The sequence below is a fragment of the Peromyscus eremicus genome, chromosome 9, assembly GCF_949786415.1.
Source record: "Peromyscus eremicus chromosome 9, PerEre_H2_v1, whole genome shotgun sequence".
Taxonomy (NCBI): Eukaryota; Metazoa; Chordata; class Mammalia; order Rodentia; family Cricetidae; genus Peromyscus; species Peromyscus eremicus.
The window spans coordinates 84,110,739-84,129,054 of NC_081425.1; the positions used below are offsets into that span (position 1 = coordinate 84,110,739).

At 51.1% G+C, this 18,316-nt stretch overlaps 1 protein-coding gene across 1 annotated transcript; it reads right to left on the reverse strand.

Moving 5' to 3' along the window:
• Window positions 1-2,351: 2,351 nt before the first annotated feature.
• Itih4 (inter-alpha-trypsin inhibitor heavy chain 4) lies at window positions 2,352-17,413 on the reverse strand. Its single transcript, XM_059273129.1, has 23 exons — window positions 17,216-17,413; window positions 16,757-16,917; window positions 15,054-15,158; window positions 14,768-14,930; window positions 14,520-14,630; window positions 13,955-14,083; window positions 13,230-13,346; window positions 12,866-13,034; window positions 12,661-12,786; window positions 12,325-12,506; window positions 12,050-12,235; window positions 9,483-9,622; window positions 9,103-9,257; window positions 8,806-8,835; window positions 8,505-8,561; window positions 7,956-8,141; window positions 7,166-7,219; window positions 6,813-6,845; window positions 6,613-6,729; window positions 5,388-5,556; window positions 3,155-3,309; window positions 2,950-3,046; window positions 2,352-2,553 (listed from the first exon to the last, which is right to left on the reverse strand). Exons 1-23 carry the CDS (start codon window positions 17,411-17,413, stop codon window positions 2,496-2,498), a joined length of 2,898 nt encoding a protein of 965 aa, XP_059129112.1. The 3' UTR covers window positions 2,352-2,495.
• Window positions 17,414-18,316: the final 903 nt, after the last annotated feature.

Consider the following 18,316-nt stretch of genomic DNA (forward strand, 5'->3'; position numbering starts at 1 on the left):
GAACTCACAGAGATCCCCTTGGCTCTGCCTCCCAAGTACTGGGATTAAAGGCGTGCACCACCACCGCCCGGCTTTTTTTTTTTTTTTTTTTTTCTTTCTATGTAGTCCTTGCTAGCTTGGAACTCACATGCAGACTGGTCTGGCCCTGAACTGTTAGAGATCTGCCTGCCTCTGCCTCTGAGTACTGGAGTTAAAGGTGAGCGCCACCACACCTAGCTCTTTCTCTTACTTTTTAAAAGAGTTCATTATTTTATTTTTTATTTATTTTTAAAATTTAATTTGTTTTATTTTGTGTGTATGGGTGCTTTGCCTGCATGTATGTCTGTGTAGCACTTGCATAGAGTCCGGAAGAGGTCATCAGGTTTACAGGAAATGGAGTTACAGACAGTTCCGAGTCACCATGTGAGTGACAGAAATCCAATCCAGGTCCTCTGGAAGAGCAGCCAATGCTCTTCACTGTGGAGCCAGCTCTCCAGCCCCTTATGACTTTTTATTTATTGGAGGGTGGGGAGGATGCAACACAGAGTGACCATCCCTGATGGGTGGGCTTCACGGTGATGTCACTGTGAAGAAGAGTCACTTCTGCTCCTGTATGTAACCCCTCATCCCTGCTCTTGTAGGTATTCAATAAACACATTGGTTTACCAGCTGGACTAGTGGCCATGGCAGAGGAGCTGTGGTCAGCAACGGAGCTTATGGAGTTCAATTCACCGAACAGCAAAGCTAAATCCTGGAGAAGCAAAACCTGGGGGCATGGATGGCGATTGTCTCCAGAAGGCCCCCTGCTCCTGCTGTGCTTCTTCCTGCTGGCTGCTGCTGTGTCCCTGCTGTGTTTGGCATGGCGTGGTTACTCTGTGAAGGGCTCCCACTGCATCTAACGTAGTGTGATGTTTCTCAGGAAAATCCCACTCCTCACTGGGCAGTTTACTTGCAGATCATAATGAAGAGGATTTTTATGAGAGCAATGATGATTAGTTAGATCTATGATTTAACTGGACTTTCTGAGTTAGCCTAAAAGATACGGTGGTTAGGATGGTTAGTAAAGATGATTAGGGACATGACTTAGGTTATTCTGCCAATTGCTTCACTAAGAGATACAAAAAGGGCAATCATGGGCTAAAAGTCACCTTCCCCTTTGCTAGATGTGAGATTTGCAGAGGATGGAAAACAAGAACAAGGAAGTTCCATGCATTACAGACCCATGAATTCTGCCTGTGGAAAAACAGGCGGATGATCAAAGAAAACAATTATGTCCCTACACCCAAGGTCAGGCCTGAGTTCCTTGGTCATGTAACTTACAGAATTAGTCACAGGCCTTGATATGCACCTTGAAAAAACAAAGTTGTAAAAGGAAATTAAATGATCCTATTGTGTGTAAAGAAAAACAATGGTTAACTGACCACTCATTTAAAGTTTCTCTGGAGTAGAATTAAGAATAGAAATTTAAAAAAGAATATAAATCTGCTACACAGAAACCGCAAACAGCCGCCTGCCGTACAAAAGGAACTGGGTTAGCTTGCTTAAAACTTTGTTAACCAGTAATAAAATACTCACTGTTTGGGGTGAAGATGTTATGGTGGGAAATTAATACAAAGAAAAATGTTTAACTACTTGACTTCTAAGGAAAAACATGTAACTTGTGATCATACTGTGATTTCTTCTTATGTAAAGATTTTAATTTGTTTTGGGGAAATATTTAACTTGTGGTTATGAGGTAATCTTTCCTTGCATAGAAATCTTTGTCTTAGGTGTAATAAACGGGATTAAGGGAAAAATGTAAGACAAAAAAAAGGACATCCAGAGGAGACAAAAATAAAATGAAGAATTAAGCTTTGACCCTCAGAAAAAAGTCTCCTGTGTGTGCACGCAGCTCCAACATCACACCTCCTGTCCAGTTTCTGTGAGCAGCTAAAAGCTGGTCGTCCAGCAGCAGACTAGGGTGGGATTCTTCCTTTGATCTGTCATTGGTGCCCTCTCTGGGATGAAAAGGCATTAATTCGAATCTTCTAAAAAAAATAATAATAATCACACAGCTCTGCAACCTGGTTGACTCCTTTTCAGTCAAAGCTGGTTTTCATGGTCCAGGCAATCACAAAGTAGCCAGAACTCTGCTCTCTCTGGAGAACACTCTTCAGTTCTGGGACCCTCATTTGGTGCTGCACTGACATTTTGAATGGCTGGTTTTATATTCCTTTGACAAAGATAGGGCTGAAAACTTTCTATGGGTTTCCTTGGCCCCAGGCCGTTGAGGGCCAGTTGTGGAAGATTCTAATGTTCTATGAGGCAGAATATTCAGGTTGGGACCATAAGGCTCCTGGGACTGGCCACATGGAATCACAACACCAACTCCCTGGGTTCACATCACCCTGATTTATTTGTAATAAACGAGGATTCTCTTCTCCATTAAGATTTGGCCTCACTGGTGGCCCTGCAGGCATACAGTGTCACCTATCTGCACACAAATACAGTGTGCCAGAGAACACTGCTCCTAGCAGCTAGATCTTCACGGTCCAACAGGAAATCTCTGTTTCTGGGTATTTCAACTTGAGCTGTCTGGGGGGGAAGATAAATAGATGGTCAACAAATCTCAGGTAGGACGGAAGAGACAGGAAACAGTTGTAGACAGGAACATGGAGTGTAAGGAGTCTCAGATCCCTCAGAATTCCCTCTGGCATAGGTCAGGAAGGCCCAGTTGCCCAAAGGATTATTCAAGGGACTTAGCATGTGAGGTCTTCTGGGCCCAGGACTTTGGAAGTTGGGGGAGGAACAAGGAGCTACTGCCCACAGCCCATAGCCTGTGTGTTTTCTGTGAGTCTGAGCTGAATGATCCTTTCATCTGTTTTTAGTTCCCAAGCAAGGGGACAAGGGTGAGGTTCTGTAGATCCCAGCTCGCACCCTCCTAATCCCCACCCCCCAGAGCCAGGCTCAGCCGGCTGGTTGTATACTTACCTAGTAGCAGAGTACTCTGTTCCCTGAACTCTGAGTGTCCGTACCGTGTTATCTGGTCCACCTGGTGGACCCCAGATGATAGTCTGGTAAAACTGACCTGAGATAAGAGGGTAGGTCAGTGAGGGGTAGAGACAGTGCCGGGGATGGGCAGAGTGAGAGGCAGCCTGTGCTTGTCACAGGCGGTTTCTAAGGGCAGGCGGAGTACCGAGTTCTCCATCAGTGCTGTTGGAGAAGTGTTGAGTGTCATTCACAAGGAGTATCAGTCCATCATGAGGGTTATCCACAGGCAAGAGGGCAATGTTTACTCTGTCTGGGCCACTGAGCTGCAGGAGCCCCGTCTTGTCCATGGTTATTTTCAAGCTGCAGAGAGACCCCAAACCCTGAGCAGGAAGGCAGAGACACCTGTGTGGAGTCTCAGTAGGTGGCGCAAAAGTGACTACAGGGGTCGGGGCATGGCTGTGTCCTCATTGGCAGAAGAGCACCAAAGTGAGCTGAACCATGTCCAATTTCCCTACATTGTGTATAAAAGAGAATTATAATTCCTTTCCTCTGGTTTTAAATTAGGTTTCTCATGAATGAATTTTATATGCTTTTATTGGGGGTGGTGGATAATAATCATTGTCAGTTTGATTGGAATGAGGAGCACCTGGAATATTAGCAAAATCCATCTCTGATGCATCTATGGGGATACTTCTGGAGGTTAAATGGAGGTGGGAGGCCCATCCTGAACATGGGCCACACTATCTCAAAAGCTGGGATTTGGATGGAATAAAAGGGAGAAAGTTCTTTCTTGCAGGCAGGCATCCTCTGTCCTGGGCTGTCAGGCTGTGAGCTACGGTGCTCTGCCACGCCTTCCTGCCACGACGGACTGAAACCTCTGATGTGGACAGAGTAAACCCTTCCTCCCTTAAGATGTTCCCCTGCGGTTTCCGCTCACAGGAGCAGAAGAGTCTCACATGCCTGCCCTCAGCCCTATGTTTTGACAGCTGGAGCCACGGTCTTAGATGACTAATGCTAAACAATGCACTTTAACATCTGTAGGGGAGTCTTCTCTCATTCTGTCTCTCATCAAGTGGAGGAAGAACCTTCGGCTCCTCTTTAATATTGAGACTAAAGGTGCCCATTATCCCTGCCTCGAAAGGAAACTCTGTCCTTGATGGGCACACTGGGAGGACTTCTTCAGATGGGCACACTGGGAGGACTTCTTCAGATGGGCACACTGGGAGGACTTCAAATGGGCACACTGGATTTTCTCTGTCTATACTTATTCGTCAAATGTGAACAAGGCCCAACTAAAGGCTTAGCCAGATGGAAATGGACAAGACCTTTGCTTGAGAAAGACAGGCTATGGAACAGGCCGGGAACTCAGAGGACATACTGCAAAAGGGTTTCAGCTTCCTGTGACTGACGGAGCTAGAAAGCTGGGACAGTCAAGGACAGTCCTGCTTCCCAGAGGCACCGCTTGCCTCCATTTCCTACTGGTTTCCCAACAAGTGATACCAGTGAAGCTGCCCTCTCCAGGGCAAAGCTTGAGACAGGCTGATGGGTGGTTTTAATTGTCAATTTGATTGGACTGTGAAATACTTAGATAGAAAAGAATATTTTGGAGTGTGTCTATAACGGCATTTCCAGAGTCCATCGGCCTGTCAGATAGCAACTCAGCAGGGACAGCCACCCTGGACACAGGGGGCAGCAGGCATTAGGGTGGGGGCCCGGATGGCACAAAAAGCAGAAAAAAACGAAGTTTGCTAGGCAGGCATGTGCTGCACTGCTTCTCTGCCTCTGGGCTGCCATGAGGTGAGCCATGCTCACACTCTCCACCGTGATGATCTGCCTCACCAGAAACAACAGACCCCAGTGACCAAAGATCGAAAACTCTGAGCCAAAACAACCCTCCTTCCACTGTTCCTCCCAGGTGAGGTTACAGCACGAGAATTCTCACACCCTGCAGAGAGAGGAGCATTCCAAAGCCCTGATGCTGGGCCTCAGGCTTCTCATAAAGGTCACCTTGAGCTCACCAGTCAGCACACGTGGGAGACACTAGACCATCTGATGACAGATGTTCCCCCTGTCCTTCCTTTTGAGGTCCCTAGGCCTCTGACTCAGAATCTGGAAGGGTCTAGTGTTTACTAAGGAAACTAAGACCTGAAGGGTTATGTGGCTTATGCACACAGGATCAGCTCCAAAGCTAGCTCCAAACCACACCACCTGTACATGGGCTAGTGACCTAGGTGAGGGACGAGGTCCAGATCCCAGGACAATGCTTCCAGAGCTGCAGGACAAAATTTACCCCTGTCCTGCCAGGAGCGCAGCCCACTACAGGGGACTTATAACCAAGCCCTTCACATCGGTGGCTTCTGGCCACCTCTCATCACTAACATCACAATCAGTACAGCCTGAGAGGCCACACACACCTAGGACCCCACCCTGGGACTTACCCAGGTAATGCAGAGTACAGTGTCTGCTTCCACTTGTACGCGGTGTTTTTTCGGTCCCGAGTCACTACCAAGGAGTTAGGGGTAGCCTCCACAAAAAGGGGAGGTTCTTGGATGCGCACACTGATCCATGAGAAACTGCCATTCTCATACACACCTGCCACCAAAAGCCCTAAGAAGACCAGACCAGAGAGTTCAAAGTCAATTCTGGGCACTGGCCTGAGCAGGAGGTCTCTCTGACTATGTCCTTCCTGGAACTGGGTCCTCGGAAGGGTCGCTCTCCCTCAGCAATTCAGGTCTAGTTCTCTCTTTTTTTTTTTTTTTCCTTTTTCTTTTTTGAGACAATATCTCACCTAGTAGCCTAGGCTGGCCTAGAAACACAGTATGTAGACCAGGCTGGCCTCAAATTCACAGAGATCAGCCTGCCTCTGTTTCCCAAGTGCTGGGATTAAAGCTGTGTGCCATCATGCCTGGTTCGGGTCTAGTTCTTATGATTTCTACACTCAAGTTTTGGTTTCCTGTGGATTTGGACCTCAAATCATGTGGATGGCCACCTAGTTAGACTTTTGATCATGAGGGTGTGCGTGGGTCTTGTTTCAAGTATCTAAGCATTCATTGGTCCCCTGCAGTGTCGCTGGGTCCCAAGCTCACTGCTTGGCTGAGAGTGAGGTGGGAAGTCCCTGCCTCAGGGACAAGGCAGGCATGTGAGCCTGACGGATGAAGCAGGAGATCACATTGTTTTCAGAGGAATGAAGGAGTTGTGTCTGTCCCAGAGTACTTTGTAGCTCAGCATAAACACTGCTGACTGCTGTACCCACCTGCGTCTGCCTGGACACTTCAGCTTGACCAGTGAGGCCATTCCCGAATTAGTGAGTGGGAGTCTGGCTAGCATATGTTTCCTCAACCACTCCCCTCCTCCATATTACTCCATGGAAACAAAGGGCCCCTGTGTTCCTCAGCTCTGTGTCCTCTACCTGGGACACCCTTACCCTTTTCTCGGCCCATCTGACAATCTTGGGTGACCCTGTACAGATCCCTGACTCTAGGCATCTCTAGCCTCCTCTCAGCTCTGGAAGCTGGGGAGTTCCCGGTGAAAGCTTGTAGGCGGCTGCGGGAGGGAATGCCTTTTTGGTACACAGGACATTTGCCCACAATGGGTGTGTTGCTGTGATAAGTCATATGAGTAGGGTCTGGGTTTCTATGTGGATACCTGCGATGCATCTCTTACCTTGATCAGGGTCTATGAACAGCTTCATGGGCTCCCGGGAACGTGTGATATCCACACAGAGCTGGCCCTCACTGGATCCAGGAAGTGGCAAGATCATAGCAGGAGCCTGCAAGTGGGCTGAAACAGCCAGGACACAGTTCCTGGGTCAGGAAGAATCTAGCGGGACAAAGGTGGGGTGGGATGCTGGGAGGGCTAATTACCTGGCTGTGGAGCTTTATCTGGTGTGGTGCTTTCTAAAAGAAGAAAGAAAAAGTCTGGGTTCGGGCAGTCCCTTTCTGAGGAAGAGGGCATTGTGGATGGAGGAGCAGGGGACTGTGGCTGGTGCTTTCTCTTTCCACTTTCACATGTAGAATATCACATAACAGGTTATAGAGTCCTAGGGCTCTCCCTTACTTCCAGGGCTCCCCTTTTCCAGTATCTCCCGGAGCTACTGCGGGAGCTCTGGCTTGGGCATCTTTAAGTTTTTGCTTGTTTCTGGTGCTGGGAAGCAAATTCAGGGACCTGTGCACTCCAGGCAAGCGGTCCATTACATCCCTAGGCCCAGTACCTTTACCTTTCTCCATGCTTCGTAACACAGCTTGACTTGAGACCACAGGAACTTTGGATGCTGAGGTGAGTGAGCACAGGAACAGTCACGGACAGAAAGGGAGAGGTAGTCAGGTCACACAGCCCGCTGCACCTGCAGGGCCCCTGCCCCTGTCCTTACTGCCCATCAAGCTCAGGCCTCGAGGGGCAGGCAGGGGAGATTTCAAGGAGATAGGTCCTGACTGAGTCTGAGTTCACACTGGGAGCGGGAAGCAGTGCCAGGGACCAGAGTTGACTTTGGAAATGGGGGAAGGCTTCCTTTCCCATCATGGGGAGTGGATCTTCAGTGAGAACAAAGAATGGATAAAACACTGCTCTGGGGGAGGGAAGAGGTATCTCAAGAAGGAAAGAATTGGCCATGGTGGTCCAAAGAGCCTCGTCACGAGTCCTCTCGGGGCCCAGGGTTCACAGCAGCGGGTACCCTGTCAGGGCTTGTGGGCTGGCGATCTAGGGGCAGAGCAAGAGTCAGGGCAGCATGCTCCTGACACACAACGCTGAGCACAGGGCAAAGGGGAGGCTGGTTGAGGGATGGAAAGTGGGGGTCGTCACCGGAGATGATGGCTCACCTCCAGCCCCTGGATCCTGGTTCTGCTTTAGGACGGGGTCCTAGCTAGGCCTAGGCCACCTGCTCTCTCTGCAGATGTGCTTGCAGATGTGCTTGCCTAGCCTGCGCTTGCCTTTTCTCCCTCTATGGGTCAGAGTCATTGAGTTATGAAGAAAAAGAAGGCAATTGTGGGTCAGAAAGGAAGGGGGCTCACATAAGGATGGCATGTCTGGTGTGCTTCCCACGAAAGGATGCCGTCTGAAATAAAAGCTATCAAAGCTAGCCGAGGAGAGATGAGGTTCACCAGGGGGTCCAGGAAGTCCATGAAATCCAGGAGAAATGTGTTGTCTGGACGTAGTGCCAGCACCACGCAGGCTGGGATCTGCGTGCAACCTAGTGGCTAGTTTAAAAACACTCCGTGAGCGGAGTTCTCACAGGCAATGTCCTGGTTCCCCTGTTTCTCTGCTGGAGAACCTCCCCCAGGCAGGAGACAACCACTGGTGGGATGGCCCCCCTGGAAGATCAATCCTCCCCTGGGCTGTGCCCTTTAGATTACTCCGATTACTAAATCCCCTTCTCTGGGTCAAGTAAGGTTCTAGATGGCCAACTTCTAATTAAACACACCTGATCTTTAGTCACAGGCCTGTTCCCAGCCAAACGAACTAGGCCAGGCACTGTCCTTCCACAGCCTAGTGCAGAGCCCAGCCTATATCCTGCCAGAGTTCTACAAACTTCTGCTTCTCATCCCTTCTTCCATTGTTACCTGTTGGTCTGAGCCGTGCAGGTCTTCTGCTTTGAGGCTTGAGAAAATGGTTTCTACCTGAAAGACAGTGAGACCTGTGTTTACTCCCTGGAGCCAACCCTCTGGGGCTCCATCTGGATGAGGACTGTGTACAGTCCAGGTCCAGGCCTGAAGGGTAGCCAGTATTTGAGTGAGCAAGTGACTATGTAGACCTGTGAGTCTGGTCAGGTAACACCAGCTCCTGGCTGCAGGACAGAAGGCGGCCTCCAGCATGCTGGTGGACCGTACACAGGCCTGCCTTTGAGCTGTGATAGGCCCTTACCTCCTAAGAAGACATTCCTTCGTCCGTTATCTGTACAAAGAAAAAGAAAAGGAAAGGGAGGTATTATGGAGTGGTTTTGCCAATTCGAAGTGCTTATGTTTAACTTGCTTCCCGAGTCCCAGACTACGGTGCATGGAGCGAATCTAGGGGGCTGCAAGACCTGTCCTCAGTTTCCTCCTTAGTGAACTGAGGTGGGTCTCCCTGGGTCTCTGGGAGTCTGTGGATGGATGGCAGGGCTTGGTTAGAAGGCAGTGAATCTTTGCCGATGATGAGGCCGAGACCCAGGCCCACACTCACCGGCTTCCACAGGCTTCTCAGCAACTTGAAATTGCTCTTGGCCTTCAGGTTTGGTGACCACCATATGTGTAAGAGGAGTGACAAAATTGTATGTGAGTGACAGATTCAGAGCTTGGGACTCAAGGGCCTTTAACTCGTCACCTGATGCTGAAACCCTGTGGGTTGAAGACATAAGAGCTCAGGAGGTCTCTGGGTATCTCGGCAGTCTCCCCCTCACTGGTCGCTTCTTGGGAGTCCCCTTGGGAGAATGTTCGGCCAGAATGCCTCATTCCACACCTGGGAGATAACCTGCACCAGCTGCGCCTGCCCCACCACCAAAAGGTTTATTGATACCATGTGAAACCCGCCGCAGTGGCCTGCAAGGGTCAGGGGTCACTCACATCTGCTCCAGCTGTTGGTTTATGGTCAGTAATGCCCAGAGTCTCTCCATGAAGTTGTGAAAGATGTATTTGGGGCTCTGGAACTCCTCCTCCTTCTGGGCTACGCTGGCCTCCGTTTGGAAAGTGATGTTCTGCATATGCTGGAAAGAGGTACCGGCCCGGGTGAGAGAGTGAGGGCCTGATGCCTACGGCGGACCAGCCTTTGGAGCTCTTCACTAGAACCCTGACTGGGACTCGGGCAGGGCAGGGCACAGAGTAACTATGAGGACTTCGTTCCTTTTGAGTATTGTGGGGGGTAGGAAAGGAGTTCAGGAGTATGAGGGTCTCCTACGGGTCCTCCAGGGTAAGAGGGAGGTGGGGAGAAATGTTAGCAACTGTCGGGGGGGGGGCCACGGGGGGTGGCAGGATAGCAAGACAGCTGTGTAGCTAGGAGCTTGGGTCATCTGACCTTTTATACAAAGGGGGACAACTTCCAGGCCAGTGTAGAAGGAGGGCGTCTCAAACACAATGTGGAGCAGAAAGGATTCCCCTCCCACACACATGGAGAAAAGGAAAAGAAAGAGAAGGAAGGGCCTTCCCCCGTAGTTAGCAGTAGAGATAGACTAGAACTTCAGATCCACAACAAGCTGTCTGCTCCACGTCACCCCTCTGCTGGGGCTAGCCCCTGTGGGGCCATGGCAGGAAACACGGGCCTCTCTATGGCTGCTTTCTTCCCAGGGGAAAGGTGGTCATGGTCTTAGTTTGGCCCAGCTGGCGGCCTAGGGAATCGGGGGGGACAGCAAAGATGCCCCAAGCCTCTTTCATCAGAAGAGCAGCTAAGAGACCCTGTACAATCTTCTGCCCAACCTGCTGGCACCAGCCTCTCCCTGGCTCTCACCCAGGGCCTGGCTTGCCAAAGCTTTGGCAATGAAGGCCACAGGCATGAGGTTTTCTCTATCTACGTAGTAAAGCTGCTTGTTGTTGTTTGTTTTTTCTCTTTTGGGGGGCCCGCTGCCCAGCTCCCAAATAAATCACACATGGAGGCTTATCATTACTTATAAATGCCCGGCCTTAACTTGGCTTGTTTCTAGCCACCTTTCCTTAACTTAAATTATCCCGTCTACCTTTTGCCTCTGGGCTCTTATCTTCCTCTTACTTCTGTAATCTTACTTTCACTCTTACTCTATGGCCGGCCCCTGAAGTCCTTCTTCCTCTCTCATTGTTTCTCCCTTTTCCCAGATCTCTCCTTCTACTTAGTCTCTCTGCCTGCCAGCCCTGCCTGTCCTTTCTCCTGCCTCACTATTGGCCATTCAGCTCTGCATTAGACCATCAGGTGTTTTAGACAGGCAAAGTAACACAGCTTCACAGAGTTAAAGAAAAGCAACATCAACAAAAGTAACACACCTGAAAATAATATTCTACAAAATAGCTGTTTACTTGATGTTTTCCCTTAAATGAATTTTGTTTTCCTGGGTTGACCCAAGGACTGAGTGTGGTGACACAAGCCTGTAATTCTAGCTACTCGGGAGGCTGATATGGGAGGATTAAACATTCAAGGCCTGTCTGGGCTACAGAGTAAGTTCAAGGCTATCTCAGGAGACTCACCAAGGTCTTGTCTCAAAATAAAAAGTAAAAAGAGGACTGGGGATATAGATCCTTGTTAGAATATTTGCTTAGGGCCCTAGATTCAATTCCCAATACTAGAAAAGTATAAGCAACCGTGTCCCTTATGTTTGAAGTCTGAGTCACGTTTGTGTTTACGGGTTGTTGGGCCACACAGTCTTCAGGAACAGTCCTACCACTTGGCTGTGTCTGAGACGTGGCCCTGGGCCCCCACACCCACTGCGGCTCTCTGCAGACAAGGTGCCGGGCTGGCCTATGGGCCTAATAGCCCTTCCTTCCTTCTGGGTTCTGCTTCCTCCTATCATCACTCGATCTCAGCAGACCCTGTGCCGAATTCCTGGATCTGTGTTGTACAAGTTGTCTGTCCCAGAAGGGTAAGGAGGGTCGGCCTTATTTCCTTCTGCATGCCTCAACCTAAAGACTCTGTTTTCATGTGTGACATGACAGGCTGAGCCTCCTGCACCCAGAGGCAGAGAAGGCTGAGCAAGGCTGGGGCTCTATGAGGTGGCCAAGGAGAGGAGGGGACCAGCATACATTGTCTGTCCTGCCTGGACCTTGGCCTGCTCACCTGTGAAAGGGAAGTAGTCCTCTCTGTCTATCCACACCCTCCAAGGCCTAGTATGAGGACGGAGGGAATGGGGCATTGGGAAAGAACACCTGCCATCATCATATGCCCACAGGAAAGTCGGGTGGCCGCAGGGCAGACTGAGTGATCAGTTCCTGTATGTGCTAGGTTCTCTCAGGAGCATCACTACATCATTTTATTGGATTTCTACCCATGCATCTGGGGCTGGTGTCCTTTAGGAAAACCTGAGGAAAAGTGTCCTTTGGGGACTCACTAAGGGTCAATCTGCTGGAACTTGGAAAGGCTGGGACTTGAGCCCAGTCCCTCTAGCTGCAAATGAGGAGGCTGCCCAGGCGTCCCCAGCTGCCCCTTGGCTCCAGGATGATCCAGCCACACTCACCATCTGCCCAGTGATTTTGGCTGAGAGGACATCAGGGCCCTGGTCCTGGAGCTTCCCAGCCACCACCATCTCTGAGCCCTTAAAGTGGTGTCGGAAGTTGTCCTGCGTCACCACCTCCACAGCGTCACTGGGGTATTCAAAGGCCACTGCCAATAGCAGTGGGTTGGCTACTTCGTGGTAGAAGTCCTACAGGGCGGCAGGGGGGATATGTCACAAAGGCGAGGCAAACGGGGACTGCCTGACTGTCTGTATCCCACCTCAGGTCAAACCGGTACCTGGAGCTGCAGTGCAGAGTCTGAGTCCTCATAGATGCGCCGGGCCAGGCCACCGTTGTCCTGTGCCAGCTTCTCCAGGAAAGGATAGTGGACATCAAACCCGAAGCCCAAGCAGAAGACACTGTACTTGTTGTCGACGGCTTCATGAACGTTCTTCTGGATAGTTGCGGGATTCGTCTCCCCTAGACTCATGGATGTGGGAAGAGGATGAGAAAAGAATAATTTGCTCAATGGATATTTCTGGAACTTCAGAGCCAAAGGGATTCCCCCTTCTCCCTGCCCCGGGTTTCACAGCCAGCCCGGAAGCAGTTCCAGCCTTGCTCCATGTGTCCTCACCCGCGGTGGGTTCCCCGTCCGTGAGCAGGATGATGAGGGAGACACTCCCCGAGGGCAGTAGCTCAGCCTGGTTGCTGGTGTCCAGCAGCCTCACAGCCATTAGCATCGCGTCATTGATGTTGGTCCCTGAAGGGCACATCCTCAGGACCGATCCCAGCTAGTGACCACGGAAGCCCCCAGCCTCCCACGATGCAGGGACACTCACCTCCCAGAGCGTAGATCTTGGAAGCGTAGATTGTGGCCTCCTTCAAGTTCTCTTCTGAGGCTTCCAACAGGGATGGCATCCATTGGGTTATTTCCTCATTGAATACAATGAGGTTGAACTTGTCTTTGGGGCTGAGGTCATTCAAGATCTTGATTAGGGCTTCTCGAGTCTAATCAGGGGAAGAGAAAACAAGGCAGGTGTCTCTGGGGAGCTCCCTAAAGGCGTGTGATCCTTGGGCTAGTATCTTGGTATCTTGGGTGGGCTCATAATGTATGCCTGGGGCCAAACTTGGCCCCAGGAAGCCTCCACCCATGATGCCATAACAGGTCAGGCTTCTGCTGAGCTCAGGGTTCAGGAGACCTACCTGCTGGATTTTCTTGCCTGACATGGATCCGCTTTTATCAATGACAAAGACCACATTTTTGGGCATTGTAGGAAGGTCCTCAGGGGCAAAGTGGTGCACGAAGTAGCCGTTCTCAATCTGTGACCAGAGTGAGAGCCCACCCAGGTGATCAGAACTTCAACCTTGCCCTGCTTCCGGCCGACCTCCTCATCCCCAATCCCCGGAGCCCATGTTCTCCTTTCCTGACCCCTCTCTATCCCAGCTCCTTAGCTCCCCCAAATCCTCACCATTTGTCAAAGCTCAGCCCCTTGCTAACGAAAGACTTCCATATTCATGTAGAGCCCTAGAACTCTCTCCATAACTCTGTCCCCTGTTTTAGTATTTGAAGTGGCTTGAGACACAGAGAACCCGGTACCCATCCAGAGGGAATGCTGGGAAAATAAGGAGTTACAGGAAGCACAAATGATGACCACCGCTGCTAGACTTGCCTACAAGCCTGAGCTACGAGCCTCTGGGCAGCAACGGCAAAGAAGGAAACCCCACAAAGCAGGTCTTTGTAGAGACAAACCTTTTCTGCCCCCAGAAAGAAAATAGTATTCAGGATCACCACACCTGAACTGCCATTTTCTGTCTGAGCCAACTCCCAGGGCAACGTACAAAGGAGGGCCATCATTTCCCTCTTCCGGAACATTCATGCTTAGAAATGGACTTTGAGGTTTCACTGCTCTTGCCTGGAGTCCACCCACCTGAATGGAGCCCCCCGAGACAGACCGGTCCACATCATAGCGGACAATGAAGTTCCCATCCAGGATTGTGTCCTGCTCATGTTGAGAGTTTTGCTGCTGGGAGAGTGTTGGCTTGAACCGGATATGTGCCTGGAGGAGCAATCAAAGCTGAAGTCGAAAGGTCCAGTGAGGCCAACACCCACTTCTGTGTCCACATTGGGAAATCAGATTCCATATGCAGCCGTGGGTGAAAATTCTAGGAGACTCATTCTGAGCTGGACGGTGACTGCTTCCATTTGGTATGTGTGTGAGGGCATGTTCATGTGTGAATCCCAGTTCTGGGGACATGCAAGCATCTGCGATCAGTGTAATCCAGTTACCTCTGTTGAGGACCCTCGCATCAGTTTACTCTCCAAGTTTGTCTACCATAAGCCCCAAGCTCTTCTACAGGTCCACTGGCCATCTCTAGTTCTTACCTCCTATCTTCTTGACAGTGGCCTTCAGGGAACTATGGGAATCTAGACCATAGTCAGCTGTACTAAAGACACCCCGGGGTGTCCTCAATTGGTGGTCATAGCAGACCCACCTTGGTCTTGTTCTGTGAGGTGGTAAGGGCATCTGCCAGCTCCTGGGTCATGAAGGTGCTCTCTGTCTCCAAGAAGCTGATACCCTGAGGCTCGAAGATGTGGATGTCCATCTGGAAGCAAGATATGGGTCACCAGGGGATCCATGAGGTGGGCTGTGCTCCCAGGAAGCTAGGTGGCAAGGAGAGGCTGCCTTAGTTGGAAGGAAAATCTAGGGGGCTTCCTGGAGAGCGTGGTGCCAGCCAGGTACCTGAAGGTGCCTGACCAGCTGCTGTGGCTTTACTTTGAGGAGGAGCTCATATGTTCCCAGTTGCCGCCTGAGCAGTTCCTGGTATACCAGTTCGAAAATAATCTTGGCATTAGGAGCCACGGTGACTGACACTTGGAACTGCTCTGTCTGTCTCCCAGTGGTCCTGGGGGATAAGAACAGCAAGAACCCATTGGATCAGGTAGGGGATGGCTGCTGGAGGGGAGCGAGGCTAAAAGGTCAAGGTAGGGGCCGTCTCTGCCTACATGCACCCTCCCCACAGGCTCACTTGACGAGGCCAGCGCTCTCTCCCCGGGCCACTGCGGCACTGTACTGCTCCTGGGCTGCAGCCTTGTCTTGGACAATCCCTGGGTAGGTCTCGCCATCGATGACCCTAGGTAGGGAAGAGAACAGTTGAGAACTTCTTTTAGAAGGGTCTTTCTAGAATTTGGTGAGCTTCTTGATGTGACTCCTGTGTGGAAGTCCTCATGTATGACACTGGCAGAGGCTTTCAGCTATCCTGAGACATACACCGTGTCAGTACACATGGGTGTTACTGCAGAGATAGGGCAGAAGGTTTTAGGGGAGGCAGGACTGGGCTAAACTCAGCCCACATTCCGAGCTCCTCCATGACCCTTATGAACTGTTCTGAGACTCCGGCCAGTCACAGCAAAACAACACCGTAACAAACTGTTCTCTACGCAGCCCTGAATCTACCTCTTGTGTGGCCAGACTTGAGCAGGAGGAAGACGAAGGACTGAAGGATGTGATCCCATTCTCTGCAGCTTCTCCCTCAACCCTCCTGCTTAGGATGGGTGTTGCTGGGAGCTTGGCATCTTTGGGAGCAGGTTTGGGGTACCTAGCGGTGGAGACAAGCTTCTAGCCGTCATCTATTGAGGTTGAGAAGGAACTGCCAGGCCATTTCTCTGCACAGAAAACAGCTGTTCCAGGAGTTCCTTGTGGGGTGAATAGGGACGTAAATGGACACCTGCTCCTCCTGGGAGTGGTGTGAGAGGGTGGAAGTGTACAGAGAAGGGGAAAGGAGAGGACCTAGCTGAACACACAGAACAGGTATCTTTCTCTCTCTTCTCTGGTCAGGGTGTAACTCTGGGTCAGAATAGGGATGAACAGGAAGCCTGGCTCCTTCTGCTGGATAGGAAGTTCATAGTTTCTCCAGATGCTATGCTGGGGTTCCTGGCCAGGGCAGGGAACAGGGAAACCTGCCCTGCTCTTCTCTGTCTCACGCAGTGGAAAGATCTGAGGGCCCACTGGCCTAGGCGCCAGGGTCAGAGAACAGAAACTGTTCTGGGGGAGAGGTGGGTGGGGAGAAAGGGAGGGGCCAACCACAGGGAACCTAGTCCCACCCCTGCCATTTTTTCCAGAAACACCCACCCTAGCCAATGCTCTTGCTCTCTTCTACCCCTAAATGCTCCCCCTACAGGAATCAGCCTGCCTTCAATGCCTGCCTCTCCAGGAGGCTAGGGCCAAGCATGGATTTTTCCCAAGTTTAATAAACATTGCAAAATAGATCAGGGCGGGGGTGTGAAGGAAGGCGGGGGGGGGGGGTATGGACTACTGCCAGCTCGGAGTCCACAGGAACCCTGGCATCTCCTGAGGAAACACAGTAGACCCACCTGCCCTCTGCAGTGACAAAGAGGACCCCAGGAGTTAGGGTTTCTACTTTTCCAGCTGATTTTGGTGACTTCCTGTTCCTAGCTCTGGCCTAGAGTTGCCCTAGGCTTGTACTTCTCAAAGGCAAAGACTCCAAGATGCTGTGGTTCGTGGTCTGCCACCTAGCAGTTCTTAGAGAGGAGGCTGGATGACAGGAGGGACAGAGATATCTCTGGGCTTGATAACACCCTTGTTCCCTGTGAGGCTCACAGGTAGAGCAGCATCCCGAGTGACCAGCTTCTGGGCCAACACATCTCAGGCCCAGAGGAGATGGAGTTGCAGGGCTGGGTTGGGGATCGGACGTGGTAGGAAGACACCTACATGGAGAAGTTGGTGATGAAGGCTTTCCTGGGTAGCTCTATTTGGAAAGTAGCTTCTTGAGCATCACTGGCTCTGTTGACCACCCGGCTGGTAACAACAGTGTGGGCAAATCGGGAAGACACCCGGGAGTCCACCGTCAGGCTGTAGATGTCGATGCCATTCTGGACAAGGGAAGGGGAAGAGAGCTGGGCTGTTTAGCTGACACCCCCCAACTCTTCAGAGTAGGCTTCGACTCTGGTTCCGGACCAAACCCCACCCTTCCCAATGACACAGACACTGACTAGGCCCCAGGCTGAACCCCGCCAAACATATCACATGGGAACATTTCTCTGAAGTCAGAGGCAGCTGTGGACCTCATTCCCCACAAGACAGCACCACAGAGCCAGTCTCCAGAGGCCCCATGGGAAATAGCAAGCACAAAGAGGTAAAGGGTAATCAGTCCAAGCCCGGCAGGATCACACTGGGCAGAGGTGAGAGGCCGGAGTCAGGGACCTTGTGTCTAGGCTGAGCTCTGCCTAGTAAAAGGGCAGTGAACAAGTTCTTTGAGTTTTGGAAATTCTGAGCTTCGTGAAAACAGGACGCCATTAGATAGTCACAGGAGCTGCGAGAATCTGTAGAGGACCAGGTCTCGAAGGAGTGACCATCTTCTTCGCCCATTTTGCCGGTAATGGGCCCTCTGTCCCAGTCCCTCCACAGGGTTGCTACTCAGCACATAGACTTTGCCCTGAGGCTGGAGAATGGATTTGTACACACATACAGGCCTATGCTCCTGTGCCTGCTCCATGTGCCATGCTGTGCACACACAGACTGTTCAGATACTCATCGTCACCGGCCCCAGTTTAGCACGGAGGGACAGTATGACTCGTTTACAGGTTAGACGTCAGCTCTGTACCATGTGTGGCACGGAACGCTTCCGAGGCATCATGAGCTTGATTTTCAACCAGCACTGCCCTCTGAGTGGTTACATTATTACTCTCAGGGGAGGAAACAGAACGTAAGTATTTCCCAGAAATCACACATGCAGAACTTCTAGAAGAGCTGGGCTCATACAGCCACATTCTGACCTACTTAGCTCCGCTGTCGGCCTCAAGGGGCAACTGGCTAAGCTTTCCTTCATCTATAAAGTGGCAAGAACAGGGTCACTCCTTCTGTTAAGTAAAGGAAGCGGTAAGGATCTCTGGGTAGTGCCCGGTGACTAGTCAGAACCAGGTCTTTGCACACACACTGACCTGCCTGCACACACACCTATGTAAACACTTGCACACCCAGAGGCGCTCCCCAGCTTCCCAGATGTGTTCGCTCCTTCCCCGGCTCATACCACACATACACGGAGGCCCCTGTGGGTACTGCTACCTTCGTGGCAGTGGTGGTCTGAAGCACAGCCAGTAGTGAGGGCAAGACCAACACAATGCTCCACATGTGGCCAGAGGCTGGGCTCTTCATTGGCCTTCAGTTGCCTGCCAGGCTGCTTCTGGACTCGAGAGCAAGTTGGTTATAAATTGGTAACTTGCTGGGTGTCCTGCCCCCACTGGCGCAAGTTCTGGGAAATGGGGTTTCCAA